Genomic DNA, 18,522 nt, shown 5'->3' with positions numbered 1-18,522 from the left:
AGCATTTCTTCCAGTATGTGATAACTTGATCCTTCAATAAAGATGATTCGGAGAAATCACTTATTATTTTATTCTTCAACTCCACCAAGCATTCCAACTATTCAACCCACTCTCACATGTACACAGTCTAATCTCTGCTACTGTTCTTCTCCTGAATGTCCTGTCTCCACACGTGTCTCCAGAGTACATCCTACTGGAATAAAGTGGTATTGCACTCGCTGGGAGACTTGGCGAATTAGGAAACCACAAGAAGTAAAGAAAGATTAAAACTCAAACCAAAATTAAAGTTTAGAACGGGAATCGATCCCCCGCGAGTATTTTTCCTCTCAAACGACAAAGGAGAAAGCAAGGCAGTGAGACCAAAGTCCACACAGGGAAACTCTCTCCAGACTGCTGGAGAAACGAGAGAAAAAGGGCTTGTGAGTTGATTTAACTCAAGGGTAGAGAATTCAAAAGGAACCAGAAAGATTCCTTTTGAAGGAAAATACCAAATTACCAGCGTGGTCTGGTTCAGCACAAACACAAGACTCCGCACTGGGAGAGCAGCGTGGAGGGCTTATGAAGTGTCAGCACCAGCTGTTATCACTTGGGCTGATTACTATTTTATTTTTTATTATTTATATTCATATTTGTTTTCAATCAAAGAAAACCCACATGCATTTTCCACCCTGTGGTGCAGCTGCTGTTCCTGGATACCAGCAGTCATCTGAGTGTAGACCTGGGAGTGCTCCTCACTTCTCTGTCTCCCTTCTGGACACCGACAGTAAAGAACAACAACTTGAAGATAGAGGTTCAGTCATATGTTTCTACAGAGGAAGGACTCATCCTTCTGCTCCTTTGCTCAGTGTTGGTGAATATCTCCCCTGTGGGAGATGCAGTACTGGAGATGTTAGAGCTATGACTGAACCTTTTCACCGCACCTGGGGTGATTGGCCCAGAAGAGGCATGACAGGACATTTACAGAAGAACTTAGGTACAAACCGGATTCCAAAAAAGTTGGGACACTAAACAAATTGTGAATAAAAACTGAATGCAATGATGTGGAGACGGCAAATGTCAATATTGTATTCGTAATAGAACATAGATGACAGATCAAAAGTTTAATCTGAGTAAATGTAACATTTTAAAGGAAAAATATGTTGATTCAAAATTTCACAGTGTCAACAAATCCCAAAAAAGTTGGGACAAGTAGCAATAAGTGGCTGGAAAAAGGAAATTGAGAATATAACGAACAGCTGGAAGACCAATTAACACTAATTAGGTCAATTGACAACATGATTGGGTATAAAAAGAGCTTCTCAGAGTGTCAGTGTCTCTCTGAAGTCAAGATGGTAAGAGGATCACCAATTCCACCATTGTTGAGCAGAAAGATAGTGCAGCGATACCAGAATGGTGTTACCCAGCGTAAAATAGCAAAGACTTTTAAGTTATCATCAACCGTGCATAACATCAGCAAAAGATTCAGAGAATCTGGAACAATTGCTGTGTGTAAGGGTCTGGGCCGTAAAACTCTACTGGACGCTCGTGATCTCCAGGCCCTTAAACGTCACTGCACCTCAAACAGGAACGCCACTGTCAAGGAAATAACAGAATGGGCTCAGGAATACTTCCAGAAAGCATTGTCAGTGAACACAATCCACCGTGCCATCCGCCGTCGCCAGCTGAAACTCTACAGTGCAAAGAGGAAGCCATTTCTAAGCGAGCTCCACAAGCTCAGACGTTTGCACTGGGCCAGGGGTCTTTTAAAATGGAGTGTGGCAAAATGGAAGACTGTTCTGTGGTCAGATGAGTCACGATTTGAAGTTCTTTATGGAACACTGGGACGCCATGTCATCCGGACCAGAGAGGACAAGGATAACCCAAGTTGTTATCAACGCTCCGTTCAGAAGCCTGCATCACTGATGGTATGGGGTTGAATGAGTGCTTGTGGCATGGGCAGCTTGCATGTCTGGAAAGGCACCATTAATGCAGAGAACTATGTTCAGGTTCTAGAACAACATATGCTCCCATTTAGACGTCATCTCTTTCAGGGAAGACCCTGCATTTTTCAACAAGATAATGCCAGACCACATTCTGCAGCAATCACAACATCATGGCTACGTAGGAGAAGGATCCGGGGACTGAAATGGCAGCCTGCAGTCCAGATCTTTCACCTATAGAGAACATTTGGAGCATCATAAAGAGGAAGGTGTGACAAAGAAGGCCCAAGACGATTGAACAGTTAGAGGCCTGTATTAGACATGAATGGGAGAGCATTCCTATTTCTAAACTTGAGAAACTGGTCTCCTCTGTCCCCAGACGTCTGTTGAGTGTTGTAAGAAGAAGGGGGGGATGCCACACAGTGGTAAAAAATGGCCTTGTCCCAACTTTTTTGGGATTTGTTGACGCTGTGGAATTTTGAAACAACATATTTTTCCCTTAAAATGATACATTCTCTCAGTTTAAACTTTTGATCTGTGATGTGTGTTCTATTCTGAATAAAATATTAGATGTTGGCGCCTCCTCCTCATCATTGCATTCAGTTTTTATTCACAATTTGTTTAGTGTCCCAACTTTTTTGGAATCCGGTTTGTATTTTCTTTAATATAATCTTTAATTTTGGGAATTTAACCCTAAAGCTTCTGCACTGAAAATCAAAATATGAGCCGCTAGTTCCCATTAGCATTAGTCAGATTTGTAAACGTTTGTCTTTGTTAAACCTGTACTGAAGCTATCTACTGAATGTTTCCGTGCTGTGTTCAGTTTGACGCATGCAATAAATAAAGTGATTATTGTGTATTCCCTGGTGTCTGAGGTGTTTTATTTATAACAACAGTCGGAGCAGAGGAGTGTGGAAAAATATTTATTAAGGGTTCAGGTCCAAAACCTCGGCTTTACATTCACTTCCGCAATTTTTAACTCATTCGTGTCCAACAGTTAGCATTTAGCACAAAATAAACAATGACTGCCTCAAGCCTCGGTGACTATTTTTCACCTGGAAATCAAGACTGTTGTGCAGTAGATCAGGAGGTGGTTGTTTTCTTCACGTATCCTGCTAACTGTGGTCAAACGTGGTGTAGAACATAAAACGGTAAATATAACGGTCAAAAAGCTGTATATTTACAGTTTAATTCTGACCTCCTTTCAATGTAAATAAAACACAAACAGAAAAAAACAACACATTTATAACCATTGTCAGTTTACAGTAGTTAGATTCAACAGGAATTTCACGTAAAACACATCTGTAGCTGTAACAGGGAACGACGGCGGGACTTTTTCTCGTACCGTGGCCGAGCTTTACCAGGGCTGGGGTGGTTCCACCAGGAGGGGTTTCAAAGGGTGACTCCAGTGGGGTTTAATCTCCCAGTGGAAGCACAAACATCGTCATTTTGTTTTTTTCTGCTGTTCTTTTCAGCACCGGGTGTCGACAAAGAGAGGGATGTTCCTAAATTACTCTAAGTTACTATTATTTTACCATAACACCACCCACAACATAAAAATACAAATTATAATAATTATAAAAGCTTTCTGAAGAGAATCAGGCGGCGCACACACGTTATAATCATCTTCACAGCCTCAGAAACAAAACAACTTCAAACCTAAAGTCCCCACAACTTCATTCACTCATTCATTCACTGAGCGCTTTCTTTTTACAAATGGAATGTATTCAAATACATTTTCTTTCTATTGATGTCTTATAAGTGTTCGTTCACGACGTCTGTGTTTACGTCCTGAACTCACTTCACATCACAGAAACACAGGACGCTGGATATATGTAAACAAGGTTTGTGACATCACAAAATAAGGACATGTTTTCAAAGCACTCCATATACGGAAACGGAGGTGTGAAAACCACTCCTTTTCAAGTCTGTGCATTTGTGACATCACAAAAACAAGATGGTGGATGAATGTAGACAAGTTTTGTGACATCACAGACACACAGACTTAAGAATGGGTGGTTTTTATAGCGAAATGTCCATGATTGGATCGTAAGGACTTGGAAAGTGAAAGGAGTTGCTTTAAATTTCTGTAACACCGGCCCTTTAAATGTGATGTGAAATATTTAAATTTTATGTTTATAATTTTACAGCAGGGTTCCATTGGAGACTCAAAAGTGTCCGAAGGTGTAAGTGTGTGAGTGAATGTGTGAGTGTGTGTCGCCCTGTGAAGGACTGGCGCCCCCTCCAGGGTGTATTCCCGCCTTGCGCCCAGTGATTCTGGGTAGACTCCGGCCCCAAACGCGACCCTGAACTGGATAAGGGTCACAGATAATGAATGAAATAGTGAATTTTACAGCTACATATTTACATCTAATATTCTAACACAAATTAAATATGAATTAACTAATTATCTGCATATTACATACAAATTAAAATCTGTGTATTTTGAATATATTCCATTTTCCTCTGAGGTGAGAACTCGACAGAAACAGAAACACGGCGCTAAATACATTTCAGAAAACGTTCCTCTGCTCAGAGAGTCGTCAACAGTGTGGACACCTCACTCTGAGAAACTTCAAAATAAAAGCTCTTCTTTATCTCTGAGAAACTTCAAAATAAAAGCTCTTCTCTAGTATTTCTCTTTACAAACAGGCAGCAAACTGTGGATAGAAAACTCTCAGTGCTTTATGGCTTAGTCCGCATTTCCTTTATCTACAGCAATAATAATAATAATAATAATAATAACTAAGGAATACCAGTGGGAATCTGATGGAAATAAATAGTATGAAATTCACTGTGAATAGAGCTACATTTAAAGCTTTTTTTTAAATTCTACCTCTTCACTCTGTCTCTCAGCAGCTCCACTGACCACACACCGGAGCACGCTGTAGTTTCACAGTCACAGACTGTAGTCCTTCTGTCGTTCTGCATACTTTTTAGCCCCATTTCGTCAATGCTCATGACCCCCACAGGACCCCCCCACGGAACAGGTTTGATTCTGATCTCACACCACCACCACGTCACACCTGCTCTGAGCGCTGAAGAACAAAGTATGCAGAGCAACAGGTAGACTACAGAGTGCACCTGTAAACTTTTGGGGTTTAGATCTCCTCAGCTTTTCTGTCCTTTTATAAAAATCAAACCAACATTTTAGAATAATTTCAGTGTAAACCAGGCTTTAAATAAAACACAGTGCTTTTCAAAATTAAGAAATGGAAAGAAATAAAAATAAATCAGAGTTGATCTGAAGCTACAGGTGAGACCCGTGTTTACTGAGCATCTTCAGGTCATGAGCAAATGTTTGATCTGGTCCTTGATCGACCTGCGGCCTTGTGTGTGTTTGTACGAGCAACCGGCCAAAACCTGGCTTCGGAATAAGCTCCGGACGCTCAAAATCCAGCAGTTAATACATTTTCGGATACGATTTTCCAGCGATGTGTTTAAATACCACACATTTAAAGGTGTCTTACACAATGCAGAATGATTTTTTCATTGTTATTTAAACAATAAATAAACAAATCCCCCCTGTAGCTCCTTAAAAACCCAAAACTAAAACTAAAAACACACAAAGAACAGAAAGGTAGCTGCTGTTAGAGCAGAATCAATGGCACATCACTCACACACGTCTACAACCTCCTCATATTCAGGTCCATACACCATCGGCCACAAGATTAAAACCACCGAACACCGATGACCTGGGGACACGGCCTCATCTTGTGGCTGACGTGTCTGTGTTGTTATTAATATGTGGCCAAACACACACTTATATTTCACAGGATGTGGTGGGGATTATTGCACAAAACCGTCTTCAAACTCGAGTAAGAGTTCCCCTACGTTTTTAAGGTGGTCCAGTGGGACACAATCAGTGCATGCTTTATATCTTTATACAGCAGGCTTTTTCAGTGCTAAAGTCACAGTTAAAGTCACTCTCTGTGTGTGATTCTCTGCTCTAAGAGAGTGGCTCTGATAAGGTTTGGATCTCACTCTGTGGCTAAATAAAATAAAAAATAAAATAAAAGGTTAGACACCCTCTTGTCTATCGTTTCTTCTGAAGTTAATGGTTATTTAGAAGCGGTTTTGTCCGTTTCTGAAGTAAAAACAGCTTCTACTTCTCTGGCAATGCTTTACACCACATGGTGTAAACTTTCTGTGAGCATTTGATGGCATTCAGCCACAGAAACTTCAGTGAGGACAGCTACTGATCTTGGATAGATAGTTCTAGAGGGGGGTTCACTTCTGTAGCTCAATCTTAGCATTGGACACTGGTAGTAGCTGTAGTCAGTCATTATAAGGAGCGTCTACAAACATTTGGACACAGTGCAGGCTCCCGAAGCTAATTTTCTGAATAAATCTGATTAACTTAAGCCCTAAATCAATATAATTCCATGTAGACGCCCCTTAAGTTCAGGCTTAAAATATCTGTCTAATTTTACTTGAGGTTCACTCTACGCCACTGACCCCTTGTGGACGGCCGAGGAAAAGCAAGAGCTTTGGCAAAGGTGGGGGCAATACAGAGGAGCGCAGGCATTATGGGATGCGGTTGCTATGGTAACTAAACAGGTTAACCTGAAGCCTCCAGAGCCGCTGTGTGTTATTCTCAGAGATACAGGACTAACACGGGACAATGGTTTAAATAACCACCTTAAATCTAGACTAGGAACTAGGAACAGTCGAATACTATAGGCCTGTCTTCTGGACGTGGATTTGGACGAGTCCAGGGCCTAAATCTCCATTTAAAATGCTGCATAGTCCAGGATTAAGCTTAATCCGTGTCCACGAACCAGACCCTACGAGCAGTGTAGTTTAACGTCAAGGGGAAACGCCCAACAATAGGACGAGGGAATCCCAAGAGACCACCATCAACTCACGGGAGGTGGTATGTGATCAGTCCACGATGCTGAAGACGCTTAGCTCATATTCCAGCTCTGGAGTGTTCACAGTGGTCTCGGGACAGTGCCTCCAGGTTCTGCAGAGTGTGAGGCATTCCCTCGCTTAAGGGCGAGGCCACCCTCCTCCTCCAGGTTGGAGATTCCCCTCACCAGAGGAGTCCTCAGTGACAGTGATGGACTACCTTCTCTTGAACATATAATGGATCCAGGTTGTACAGAAGGCTTTATTTCACGACTTGAAATAAGGAGGGAGTAAGGAGCCACTGAAGACTCATTCTGGGTCTGATTGGGAATAACACACAGCAGTTCTGGAACCGAAAGCTGTTGTTTCTCCGCCCCCGAGTCGTGCTGTAAATGGCTGTGGGGTGCGGAGAAGACCTTATAGAGACGAAGCGCTCTTCTCTGGAGTGTACTTGGCGTTTGTGCTGCGGTGAGCTGCGTAACCTTCGCCCTCGGAGCCACTGGAGTCGTCCTCGTCGTCATCGGTCTGCTCGGCGCTGTGGTACAGCATCAGGGCCTGGGTTTTGTGGGTAATGGTGATGGTGGAGGGACCCTGAGCCCACGGCTCTCCGTCCACCTGCATCGGCATTCGGGAACTCTTCAACACCAGCTGCAGGAGAAATACAGGGATCTCACCATGTCACAGGACGAGGAGAAAGCAGAGTTGAGCCCTCTAACAATCTACAGTGTTTGTGTGCATTCACATGACCCCACACACACATACACATACACACACACACACACACACACGTTTCTTACCCTCACTGTGTGTGCCTGGCCCAGTCTGACAGGGTTTGCGAGTTTCACCTGAATCTGAGCGCAGTGAAACGAGCCAAAAACTCCCACCACCTCCAACAGACCGTCATCCAGCCTGGACAAACACACACACACACACACACACACACACACACACACACAGGGTTACATACAGCTGAAGTATATCACACTGCAGTAGAAACAGATGACAGACACAGACACAGCTATTACCCATACAGAGATAACGTGACTGTGACTTTAAGGCTGATATATGTAAATTATCTTCTTTCTGATTGGCTGTCTCTTATGGCTCCTTGTTCAGAAAGAGTCCAGACCAAATTGTGGAAAAATTCTGGTGGAAATACTCAAAACTGCATGTAGTTTTGCCACATTTTTTCACTCCATTAACTCCACTACAGACGCCTGCAGGAGCAACAGGCTACATTGCTTCAACAGGAATGGGAGGGGGCTAAAGTGATGTATGCTGAATGGGCGGGGCTAAAGTGCTGTAGGCTGAGTGGGCGGGGCTAAAGTGATGTGTGCTGAATGGGCGGGGCTAAAGTGCTGTAGGCTGAGTGGGCGGGGCCAACGTGCTGTGTGCTAAATGGGCGGGGCTAAAGTGATGTATACTGAATGGGCACAGCTAAAGTGCTGTGTGCTGAATGGGCGGGGCTAAAGTGTTGTGTGCTGAATGGGCGGGGCTAAAGTGATGTATGCTGAATGGGCACAGCTAAAGTGCTGTGTGCTGAATGGGTAGGGCCAAAGTGCTGTAGGCTGAATGGGCGGGGCTAAAGTGCTGTAGGCTGAGTGGGCGGGGCTAAAGTGCTGTAGGCTGAGTGGGCGGGGCTAAAGTGATGTGTGCTGAATGGGAACAGCTAAAGTGCTGTGTGCTGAATGGGAGGGGGCTAAAGTGCTGTGTGCTGAATGGGCGGGGCTAACGTGGTGTAGGCTGAGTGGGCGGGGCTAAAGTGCTGTAGGCTGAGTGGGCGGGGCTAAAGTGCTGTAGGCTGAGTATGCGGGGCTAAAGTGATGTGTGCTGAATGGGAGGGGACTAAAGTGCTGTGTGCTGAATGGGCGGGGCTAACGTGGTGTAGGCTGAATGGGCGGGGGCTAAAGTGCTGTAGGCTGAGTGGGCGGGGCTAAAGTGCTGTAGGCTGAGTGGGCGGGGCTAAAGTGATGTGTGCTGAATGGGCGGTGCTAACGTGGTGTAGGCTGAATGGGCGAGGCTAACGTGGTGTAGGCTGAATGGGCGGGGCTAAAGTGATGTGTGCTGAATGGGCGGTGCTAACGTGGTGTAGGCTGAATGGGCGGTGCTAACGTGGTGTAGGCTGAATGGGCGGTGCTAACATGGTGTAGGCTGAATGGGCGGGGCTAACGTGGTGTAGCCTGAATGGGCGGTGCTAACGTGGTGTAGGCTGAATGGGCGGGGCTAACGTGGTGTAGGCTGAATGGGCGGGGTTAACGTGGTGTAGGCTAAATGGGCGGGGCCAAACAGCTATTGTAGTGAGTGTAGAGCGATTTTATACACACTCTTTGTTGTGATATCACACTCATGATGAATGAAACACACGTAGCTTAATTTGTATCGAGTGGTGAGTGAATGATTCGTTTTAAAACTTTACAATGTAAACGTCAGACATGTTTCGTTAAATAATAGTAAGTGAAAGTGTATTGCCCTTTAAGCATCTCACCGCGTCGGAGGACAAGGTTCGTCCCCCATTCCCTCCCACAGCCGACAGCCTCCTCCCCAGTAGCCGATATTACACACGATGATCCCTTCCAGACTCGGCAGAGCCACACGCTCTCCGTCCAGCTCCAGCTGCACAACATCACAACAGCTGTCAGAACATAACCTTGTATCTCCAGCAACAAAATAATAACAGTGGTGTAAAGACAGAGTATAAATTCATCATGTATTTATTGTAAGATAAAGGTTAGAGAAGCAGGGGTGGGACCGGAAGGCGTCTGGTTCAATCTCCTCGACCAAAACACTAGGGGCAGAAGGAACAGCACTGTCTCCTCCCTCAACATCCACAACTGAGGGGCATTTGAGCATCCAGGTGTGTGTGTGTGTGTGTGTGTGTGTGTTCTCTGCCCCTAATGCACTAGTGAACGGCACAACGGATGGAGGCACATTCTTGTTGTACGTTGTGTCTAAAAGCATATTTATACGTGTCAAACCCGGCCCGTCGCTGCTGACCCCCCTCTGACCCGAGGTGGGGGCCACTCAGAGACACGAGCCAAGCCCCTGATCTCCAGCAGTTTTCTTGCCAATCTTCAGCAGCCAACATTTCTCTCTCGGGGCTGTCCCAGCAGCTGCAGGTCTGACTGGGCCTGGTCTGGGCCTGGTGTAGTGTCACGGCTCTGGGTGGGTGGGTGAGTGCAGTGCGCTGTAGCACCTCCGCTTTCCAGTGTAATAACGTACAGGTCCAAGTCCAATCCAGCTGTGAACATGTGATCGATCCCCACTTCACAGTGCAGACAGAGGCAAAGCTCATTTATTAAAGAAACATTAGGTAAGATTTGGTATTTGTGACGCTGGGCTCCCCCTACAGCACTATCCTGACATCAAATGAGCTACACAGTGCAGCTTCTGCGGTGCTGAGCCTAGAGTATCAACGACAGAGGTAGAAATACTCGTCCTGTGTTCTTATATAAAGTGCATTTGTGTGTGAACTGGAGGCCGAAGAGCCCACATTTCAAAAACATGTGGAAGGTGTCTGAGAGGGGACAAGTCCTCACCTCAATCCTTTTGTCTAAGTCTTTACACTCCTGCACAAGACAGTCTTTGGTTCCGTACAGGAAATACACCGCCTACAAAATGACAGATGACAGCAGGGTGAATACATGGGATATACACTCCGTAACAGAAATGAACAAAAGCCTTTTGGGTTTGGTGTTTTGTCAGTGATTTGAGAATTAATCCACACCTCACCAGCTCTCCTTACTGTTCAGCAGAAATGAATCTATTTTACCGCTTTAGAAACTACAGTGAAACAGCAAAGTGTACTTTGGCAGCTGTTTCTTCTACTACTCCTCACAGACAGTCACCCGGAGGAAACCCACACAGACACAGGGAGAACACACCACACTTCTCACAGTCACCCGGAGGAAACCCACGCAGACACAAGGAGAACACACCACACTCCTCACAGACAGTCACCCGGAGGAAACCCACACAGACACAGGGAGAACACACCACACTCCTCACAGACAGTCACCCGGAGGAAACCCACACAGACACAAGGAGAACACACCAGACTCCTCACAGACAGTCACCTGGAGGAAACCCACACAGACACAGGGAGAACACACCACACTCCTCACAGACAGTCACCCGGAGCGGGACTCGAACCCACAACCTCCAGGACCCTGGAGCTGTGTGACAGTGAGTTATCTATCTGACAGTATTGTGATCTCCTGATGATAGGGTCATGATTTAGAGCCCTGCTCTTATTGAACAGTATCATAGCACTGTGCTCATGGCATTGATTTTGTGTGTGTGTGTGTGTGTGTGTTTGTGTGTACACTGCCAGGCAGACCTTGTTGATGATGCGGCTGGAGAAGAAGGACGGGGTTTTTTCTCGGTGAGCGTGAAAGTTCAGGGCCATCAGGGCGTCTGGACCCACGGAGAAGTAATTGTTCATGGACAAAACCTGCCAAGACACTGAATACATTCAGCCACTCGTTTGAACCACAGATAAACCACAGCTGTGAGTCTAGACGCGGCTGCTCTCACCTTGGGTTTACGGAAGTAGTTTCCTTTGGAGACGACCTGAACTTTCCACCTGAAAGATAGAGGAGCAGAAACGAGGGCCGTGAAGAGACTGCTCTAGATACCGGAACACTTCTCTTCAGTGTGACTACGTGCCAAGGACGGAGCTCCATCTGAACCACATTCCACATTTAATGACCTCTAATACCTGCAGATACACGGGACGTTCACTGACCTGTCCATCTTGATCACCTCAGCCTCCAGGACGTTCCTGATGACCTGCTCGATAGGGACCTCCCCGGCGTAACCGCTCCCCCAGCCCAGAGAATTAGACAGGTCATTACCTGTGCCCAGGGGCAGGATGGTCACACGGGGAATAAACTGATCCTGACCCTGAGAGAGAGAGAGAGAGATAGAGAGTGAGAGAGAGGGAGAGAGAAAGAGAGAGAGAGAGAGAGTGAGAGAGAGAGGGAGAGAGAAAGAAGAGAGAGAAAGAGAGGAGAGAGAGAGATAGAGAGGGAGAGAGGGAGAGAGAGAGATAGAGAGTGAGAGAGAGGGAGAGAGAAAAAGAGAGAGAAGAGAAAGAGAGAGAGAGAGAGAGAGAGAGAGAGAGAGTGAGGAGAGAGAGAGAGAGGAGAGAGAGAGAGAGAGGGAGAGAGAAAGAGATAGAGAGTGAGGAGAGAGAGAGAGAGAGAGAGAGGAGTGAGAGAGAGAGAGAGAGGGAGAGAGAAAGAGAGAGAGAGAGAGAAAGAGAGAATAAACAATGCTGGAGTACCTTCAGTTTCATGGTGTCGATGGCGTCCAGGACCCAGCCCACCGTCCCATCTCCTCCACACACCAACACACGAACCACACCAGGGGGCAGCAGAGTGCACAGCTGCAGAGCTTTAACTGGAGCTATTTCAGAGAGATCAAACACCTGCAACACACACACACACACACACACACAGACACACACAGACACACACGCACACACACACAGACACACACACACAGACACACACGCACACACACACAGACACACACACACAGACACACACGCACACACACACAGACACACACACACACACACAGACACACACGCACACACACACAGACACAGACACACAGACACACACACACAGACACACACAGACACACACACAAATGAAAACACTACTGTTTTTGGACAGTGTTGATATATAAACTGAAAAGCCGAAATAAATCTCCTGAAATAAAGATTCTCTACTCTCCTGAGAAGGCTTCACATTATTTTAGAACACTGCTGTGAGGATTTGATGGCATTCAGACACATATAAACATTAGTGGGTTCTGGTGATGATGCTAATATAATTTAATGAATTCACTTCAATATTCATTCATTCATTCATTGTCTGTAGCCCTCATCCAGTTCAGGGTCACGGTGGGACAGGAGTCTACCCAGAATCACTGGGCACAAGGCAGGAACACACCCTGGAGGGGGCGCCAGTCCTTCACAGGGTGACACACACTCACACATTCTCTCACACCTGTGAACACACAGTGCCTCTGTAAACAGAGAGACACAGATACCTGGACGGGGTTGAGGAGGGTCCGAAATTCTCCCAGCAGAACGTCCCCCATGTTATTTCCACTGCGGGTGTTGGTCAGCACCAGCAGGGGGCTCCACCCTCTCCCACAGGCTGTAGCCAGCTACAGGAAAAATACAGCACTCAGTAAATCAACTGAAAGTGCATTATTCTCTGTTTATAATGTTTGTTCTTCACTGATACAGATGCTACAGGTTTAAAACAAAGAGCACAATTCACAGCGCTCTGACCCTGATACACACCACACCGCTGTCCCCCACCGCTCGAGCTGATTGGTTCAGCAAATGCGTGCTGTGAGTGGTTGGTGCAATAGCTTTAAACCGTCTTACGCTCTGATTGGCTGGAGCAGACACGGTGAAAACAACACATTGATGAACTGACGTGAGAAATCCACGAATGAACATGTGCTCAGTGACACACAACACACACAAGGAGCGAAAGTGCGAAGCATGTCCCTGAGTTCCTAAACAGTGCATCAGTATTATTTTAATTATTTTAATTTGTGAACTGTAAAAATGTGTACATCGTCAGATTTCAGAGGCTGGAGTAAAGGCAGATCCCGCCTCTAAATCAGACCCCAGATCAGTGTGTATTCAGGTGTGCTGTTACCTTGCAGAACTCGTCCGGGTGCCGCCGCCTCAGTTTGTTCACCTGGTGCAGGTAAAGAGGAGGAATGATGATGGAGCGAAACTCTCCCAAATCACACTGCTCTCCTCCAATCAGATCATCCTTACACTCGTCATGGACCGTCATCTGACACCACACACACCTGCACATAAACACACACACAGGGTCTTTACTACACACACACACACAGGGTCTTTATTACACACACACCTGCACATAAACACACACACACACAGGGTCTTTACTACACACACACCTGCACATAAACACACACACACACAGGGTCTTTACTACACACACACCTGCACATAAACACACACACACACAGGGTCTTTACTACACACACACACACACACACAGGGTCTTTACTGCACACACACCTGCACATAAACACACACACGCACAGGGTCTTTACTACACACACACACACACACACACACACACACACACAGGGTCTTTACTACACACACACCTGCACATAAACACACACACGCACAGGGTCTTTACTACACACACACACACACACACACACAGGGTCTTTACTACACACACACACACACACCTGCACATAAACACACACACACACACACACACAGGGTCTTTACTAAACACACATACACACCTGCACACACACACACACACACAGGGTCTTTACTACACACACACTTGCACATAAACACACACACACACACAGGGTCTTTACTACACACACACCCGCACATAAACACACACACACACAGAGGTTCTTTACCATACACACACACACACACACCTGCACATAAATACACACACACACACACACACACAGGGTCTTTACTACACACACACCTGCACACAAACACACCCACACACACATACACACACACCTGCACATAAACACACACACACACACACCTGCACAGAAACACACACACAGTGTTTACTACACTAACCCCTGCACAGAAACACACACACACACACACACACACACACACACACACACAGGGTCTTTACTACACACACACCTGCACACAAACACACACACACAGTGTTTACTACACAAACCCCTGCACAGAAACACACACACACACACACACACACACACACACACACAGGGTCTTTACTACACACACACCTGCACACAAACACACACACACACAGGGTCTTTACTACACACACACCTGCACACAAACACACACACAGTGTTTACTACACACACACCTGCACATAAACACACATACACACGGTCTTTACTACACACACACACCTGCACAGAGACACACACACAGTGTTTACTACACACACACCTGCACAGAGACACACACACACAGTGTTTACTACACACACACCTGCACAGAGACACACACACAGCGTTTACTACACACACACCTGCACATAAACACACATACACACGGTCTTTACTACACACACACACCTGCACAGAGACACACACACAGTGTTTACTACACACACACCTGCACAGAGACACACACACACAGTGTTTACTACACACACACCTGCACAGAGACACACACACAGCGTTTACTACACACACACCTGCACAGAAACACACACACAGTGTCCTTACTAAAAACACCTGTACATTAAAACACATAGATATAAAGACATAAAGCTACCTGTAGCTGTAGTTACCTGTAGCTATAGTTACCTGTAGCTATAGTAACCTGTAGTTACTTGTAGCTATAGTTACCTGTAGTTATAGTGAGGTGTAACTGTAGTTACCTGTACTTACCTGTAGTTGTAGTTACTTGTAGCTATAGTTACCTGTAGTTGCCTGTAGTTGTAGTTACTTGTACCTATAGTTACCTGTAGCTATAGTTACCAGTAGTTATAATGAGCTGTAACTGTAGTTACCTGTAGCTGTAGTTACCTGTAGCTATAGTTACCTGTAGTTGTAGTTCCTTGTAGCTATAGTTACCTGTAGCTATAGTTACCTGTAGTTATAGTGAGCTGTAACTGTAGTTACCTGTAGCTATAGTTACCTGTAGTTATAGTGAGCTGTAGCTATAGTTACCTGTAGTTGTAGTTACTTGTAGCTATAGTTACCTGTAGTTACCGGTAGTTATAGTGAGCTGTAACTGTAGTTACCTGTAACTGTAGTTACCTGTAGGTATAGTGACCTTTAGTTACCTGTAGTTATAGTGACCTGTAGCTATAGTAACCTGTATTTACCTGCAGCTATAGTGATCTGTAGGTGAAGTTACCTGTAGTTATAGTGAGCTGTAGCTGTAGTTACCTGTAGCTATAGTGACCTTTAGTTACCTGTAGTTATAGTGACCTGTAGCTATAGTGACCTGTAGTTACCTGTAGCTATAGTTACCTGTAGTCACAGAGTTTGGGCTGTGTCCCACACTGCTGTTTGCAGACGGCACAGTAACTGGCCAAAGGAACGTTCCCCCTGACCCAGCGGTGCAGGAAGGTATTGTCCGTCTGCGTCAGGGTCATGATCTCTTTACACTGCAGCGTGAGGTCAGCTTTGTGCACGCAGTCCTCGTCTGCGCAGATGCCACAACAGTCGCAGAACGCCCCCTGCAGCATGGGCTGGGTACACACGCAGCAGTATGTGGGCTTATTAAACAGATCCGTGTAGTGCCATCCGTGCTTACTCCTCCGGAAAAGGTCCTTCAGCTGCACCTTCCTCTTCGGACGCTGGACACTGCACCACAGCGTGATGAGGACCGGCAGCAGAACCGCAAAACCCGTCCAGAACAGCAGCGTCCAGTCCTCTCGCCAGTCCTCCATGGTCAGGGATCACCTGAGACTTATTAAAGCAATGTCCAAAACAACTGTCCTACGATCAGCTAAGGTCACAGAACCAAGGGGACCTCAAATCAGAACATCTGTATAAGCACCGGTAAACATCTGCAAGCTTTCAAATCATGGCATTAATATAAGTTCAATTCAATATGAGCTCAAATAAACATCTGTATGAGTTCTTCTAAAATCACATCTGTATGAGCCTCAAAAACATCTGCTCAAGTAAACCTCAAAACAACTTGACAAACATCTGCATGATTAATTTCTGCTAAATTCACAACATCTGTATGAGCCTGACAAACATCTGTCTGGGCTCCAATCAAGGCATCAATATGAGCCTGAATCTGCACATCTGTATGTGCTCAAGTAAACATCTGTATCAGCTCCAACCACAGCATCAATATAAGCTCAGGTAAACATCTGGATGATTTCAGATCACTGCATCAATGATCTCTGATTAAAACATCTGGGTCATTTAAGACCAGATCAAGTTCAGGTAAACATCTGTACGAGTTCGGGTCATAATCATAACATCTGTAAGGTTTATGGCATCAGTATGAGCTCAACTTCACTTCAGTGCATTTATAAGAACCTGTAAACATCTCCATGTAAGTTCAGAACACCAGGCAACATCTGGATTACCTTAGATCACTGCATCACCATAAACAACGAGACCTAGAACATCTGGATGAGCCCAGTTCACTACAGTTCAATGAGATTAGGCTTAATATCCAACTTTAACATTCACTACATACACATTCCCTAAACACGGGGACCACAACTCACACCAACACACATTCAACATTAGAGCGACCACAGTCTCAATCCGAACAGCTGCCTGCATCTGGAGAACCAATAAACACAGTCAGAAACCAAGTCTGAATATAAAGCTCCAATAATAACCTCAGAACATCACAAAACAAACCTAAGTCCGAGAATACTGAAGACTAAAAGAGCCCTACATCAACAGTAACGCCCCAAACCCTCGCATTACAGCTTCCTTGTGTCGCCACGACATAAACATCACAAAATAAAGCCCCAAATGTCCCAAAAACCCTCAAAATAACCCAGGTTTAAAGCCTGTCAGGTTTTCTGCGCTCTTCCCCTCCATCAGAACACAGGAGGGCTGCGTCCCAATTGACTCATTGCTTCAAACTTAGTGCACTTCCTGAGTCTTATAATAAAGTCTACTGCACCCAAACGAAGGCATAATATGTAATTAAATATTTGGGACACCGCCATGGATTCCCTGCGGCACGGAAAGAACACTATTTGGGAGAAAGAGAATGACAAACACTCGGGAAACGAGTACACTAGGTGTGGAGTGTGAAGTAAATTAGGACACAGCCGCGGAAAAATCTATGACGCACCCTGAAAAACCCGCTCCGCTTCGACCAATCAGAAGCGAGAATATTGGAACGGGGGTTGGCTGGACGTTGAAGAGCGTTAACCCATTCGTGACCATTTGTGTTCTTATTTTTCGTTAAAAAATGAATGTTTAATTGGTTTTCTGCCTCAATTTTGGTTTAAAATGTTTAGTTTATGGAATGTCTTTATATGTGTGACTAAACCCCCAACAAGACCGTTCCCTCTGTGTTTTTTAATGATCATAATTTTTATCCGAATGTCCTCGGGTGCAGTGTTGAACACAGCAGGATTTCTCCATTTAACCGGATAACTTAATCCCGAAGTCAAATTAGTGCTATTTATTGTTCCACAAAGCAGAATTCAGACCTTTTCAATGAGAATGTTGGGCTTATGTTACCTGACTAAACTCTAGCTTTGTGGTAAAGGCCCCTGGAGCATTGATCTTGTTTGTAGTTTTCATTTTTATACATTTTCATTAATAAGAGCCTTTTAGGTCCAACCTCGGAGATTTATTTTAAATCGATCTTGACTCTGAGCTCATTTGTTTTGTGCCTAATCCTCTTTAACGTATCCTCCTCCTGTTAAAAGAACCCAAACACGTCTAATCGACCGCCTGGTGGAAAAGGTTGGGTACTACACGCCTTTTAACACCTGGATCCAGATGTGGGATAAACACACGATACAAAAGAGCATTAATGAGCAACACACATCACCGAGGCGAAGCAGGGGGGGGACAGAGCACGTTACTGAACAGAAGCTTCCTGTAAAAGTAAAATAAACTGGGGTTTGAGAAGTCAAGAAAGAAGGCGTATGAAATGTAAAAGTAAACACAGAAAGGTCTCGTGTTGCTCGTGACGTGGTCAAATATTTCTGGCCCCTCGGTTTGTCCGGAGTGTTTTTGGAGCTGAGCTGAAGTGAAGACT

At 45.2% G+C, this 18,522-nt stretch overlaps 1 protein-coding gene across 2 annotated transcripts; it reads right to left on the bottom strand.

Moving 5' to 3' along the window:
• Positions 1-2,836: 2,836 nt before the first annotated feature.
• On the bottom strand, positions 2,837-17,340 carry dgke (diacylglycerol kinase, epsilon). 2 transcript variants are annotated; one of them, XM_066666048.1, is made up of 11 exons: positions 15,795-17,340; positions 13,457-13,616; positions 12,831-12,950; positions 12,055-12,198; positions 11,515-11,672; positions 11,304-11,352; positions 11,107-11,220; positions 10,307-10,378; positions 9,256-9,383; positions 7,568-7,679; positions 2,837-7,418 (listed from the first exon to the last, which is right to left on the bottom strand). In XM_066666048.1, exons 1-11 carry the CDS (start codon positions 16,214-16,216, stop codon positions 7,188-7,190), a joined length of 1,710 nt encoding a protein of 569 aa, XP_066522145.1. In that variant the 5' UTR covers positions 16,217-17,340; the 3' UTR covers positions 2,837-7,187. The 2 variants fall into 2 exon arrangements, with proteins under 2 accessions (XP_066522145.1, XP_066522146.1); XM_066666049.1 differs by having other exon boundaries at positions 7,616-7,679.
• Between the last annotated feature and the right edge of the window lie 1,182 nt (positions 17,341-18,522).

Source organism: Hoplias malabaricus, chromosome 3 (genome assembly GCF_029633855.1).
Source record: "Hoplias malabaricus isolate fHopMal1 chromosome 3, fHopMal1.hap1, whole genome shotgun sequence".
Classification (NCBI taxonomy): Eukaryota; Metazoa; Chordata; class Actinopteri; order Characiformes; family Erythrinidae; genus Hoplias; species Hoplias malabaricus.
This window is presented reverse-complemented; position numbering and strand designations above follow the sequence as displayed.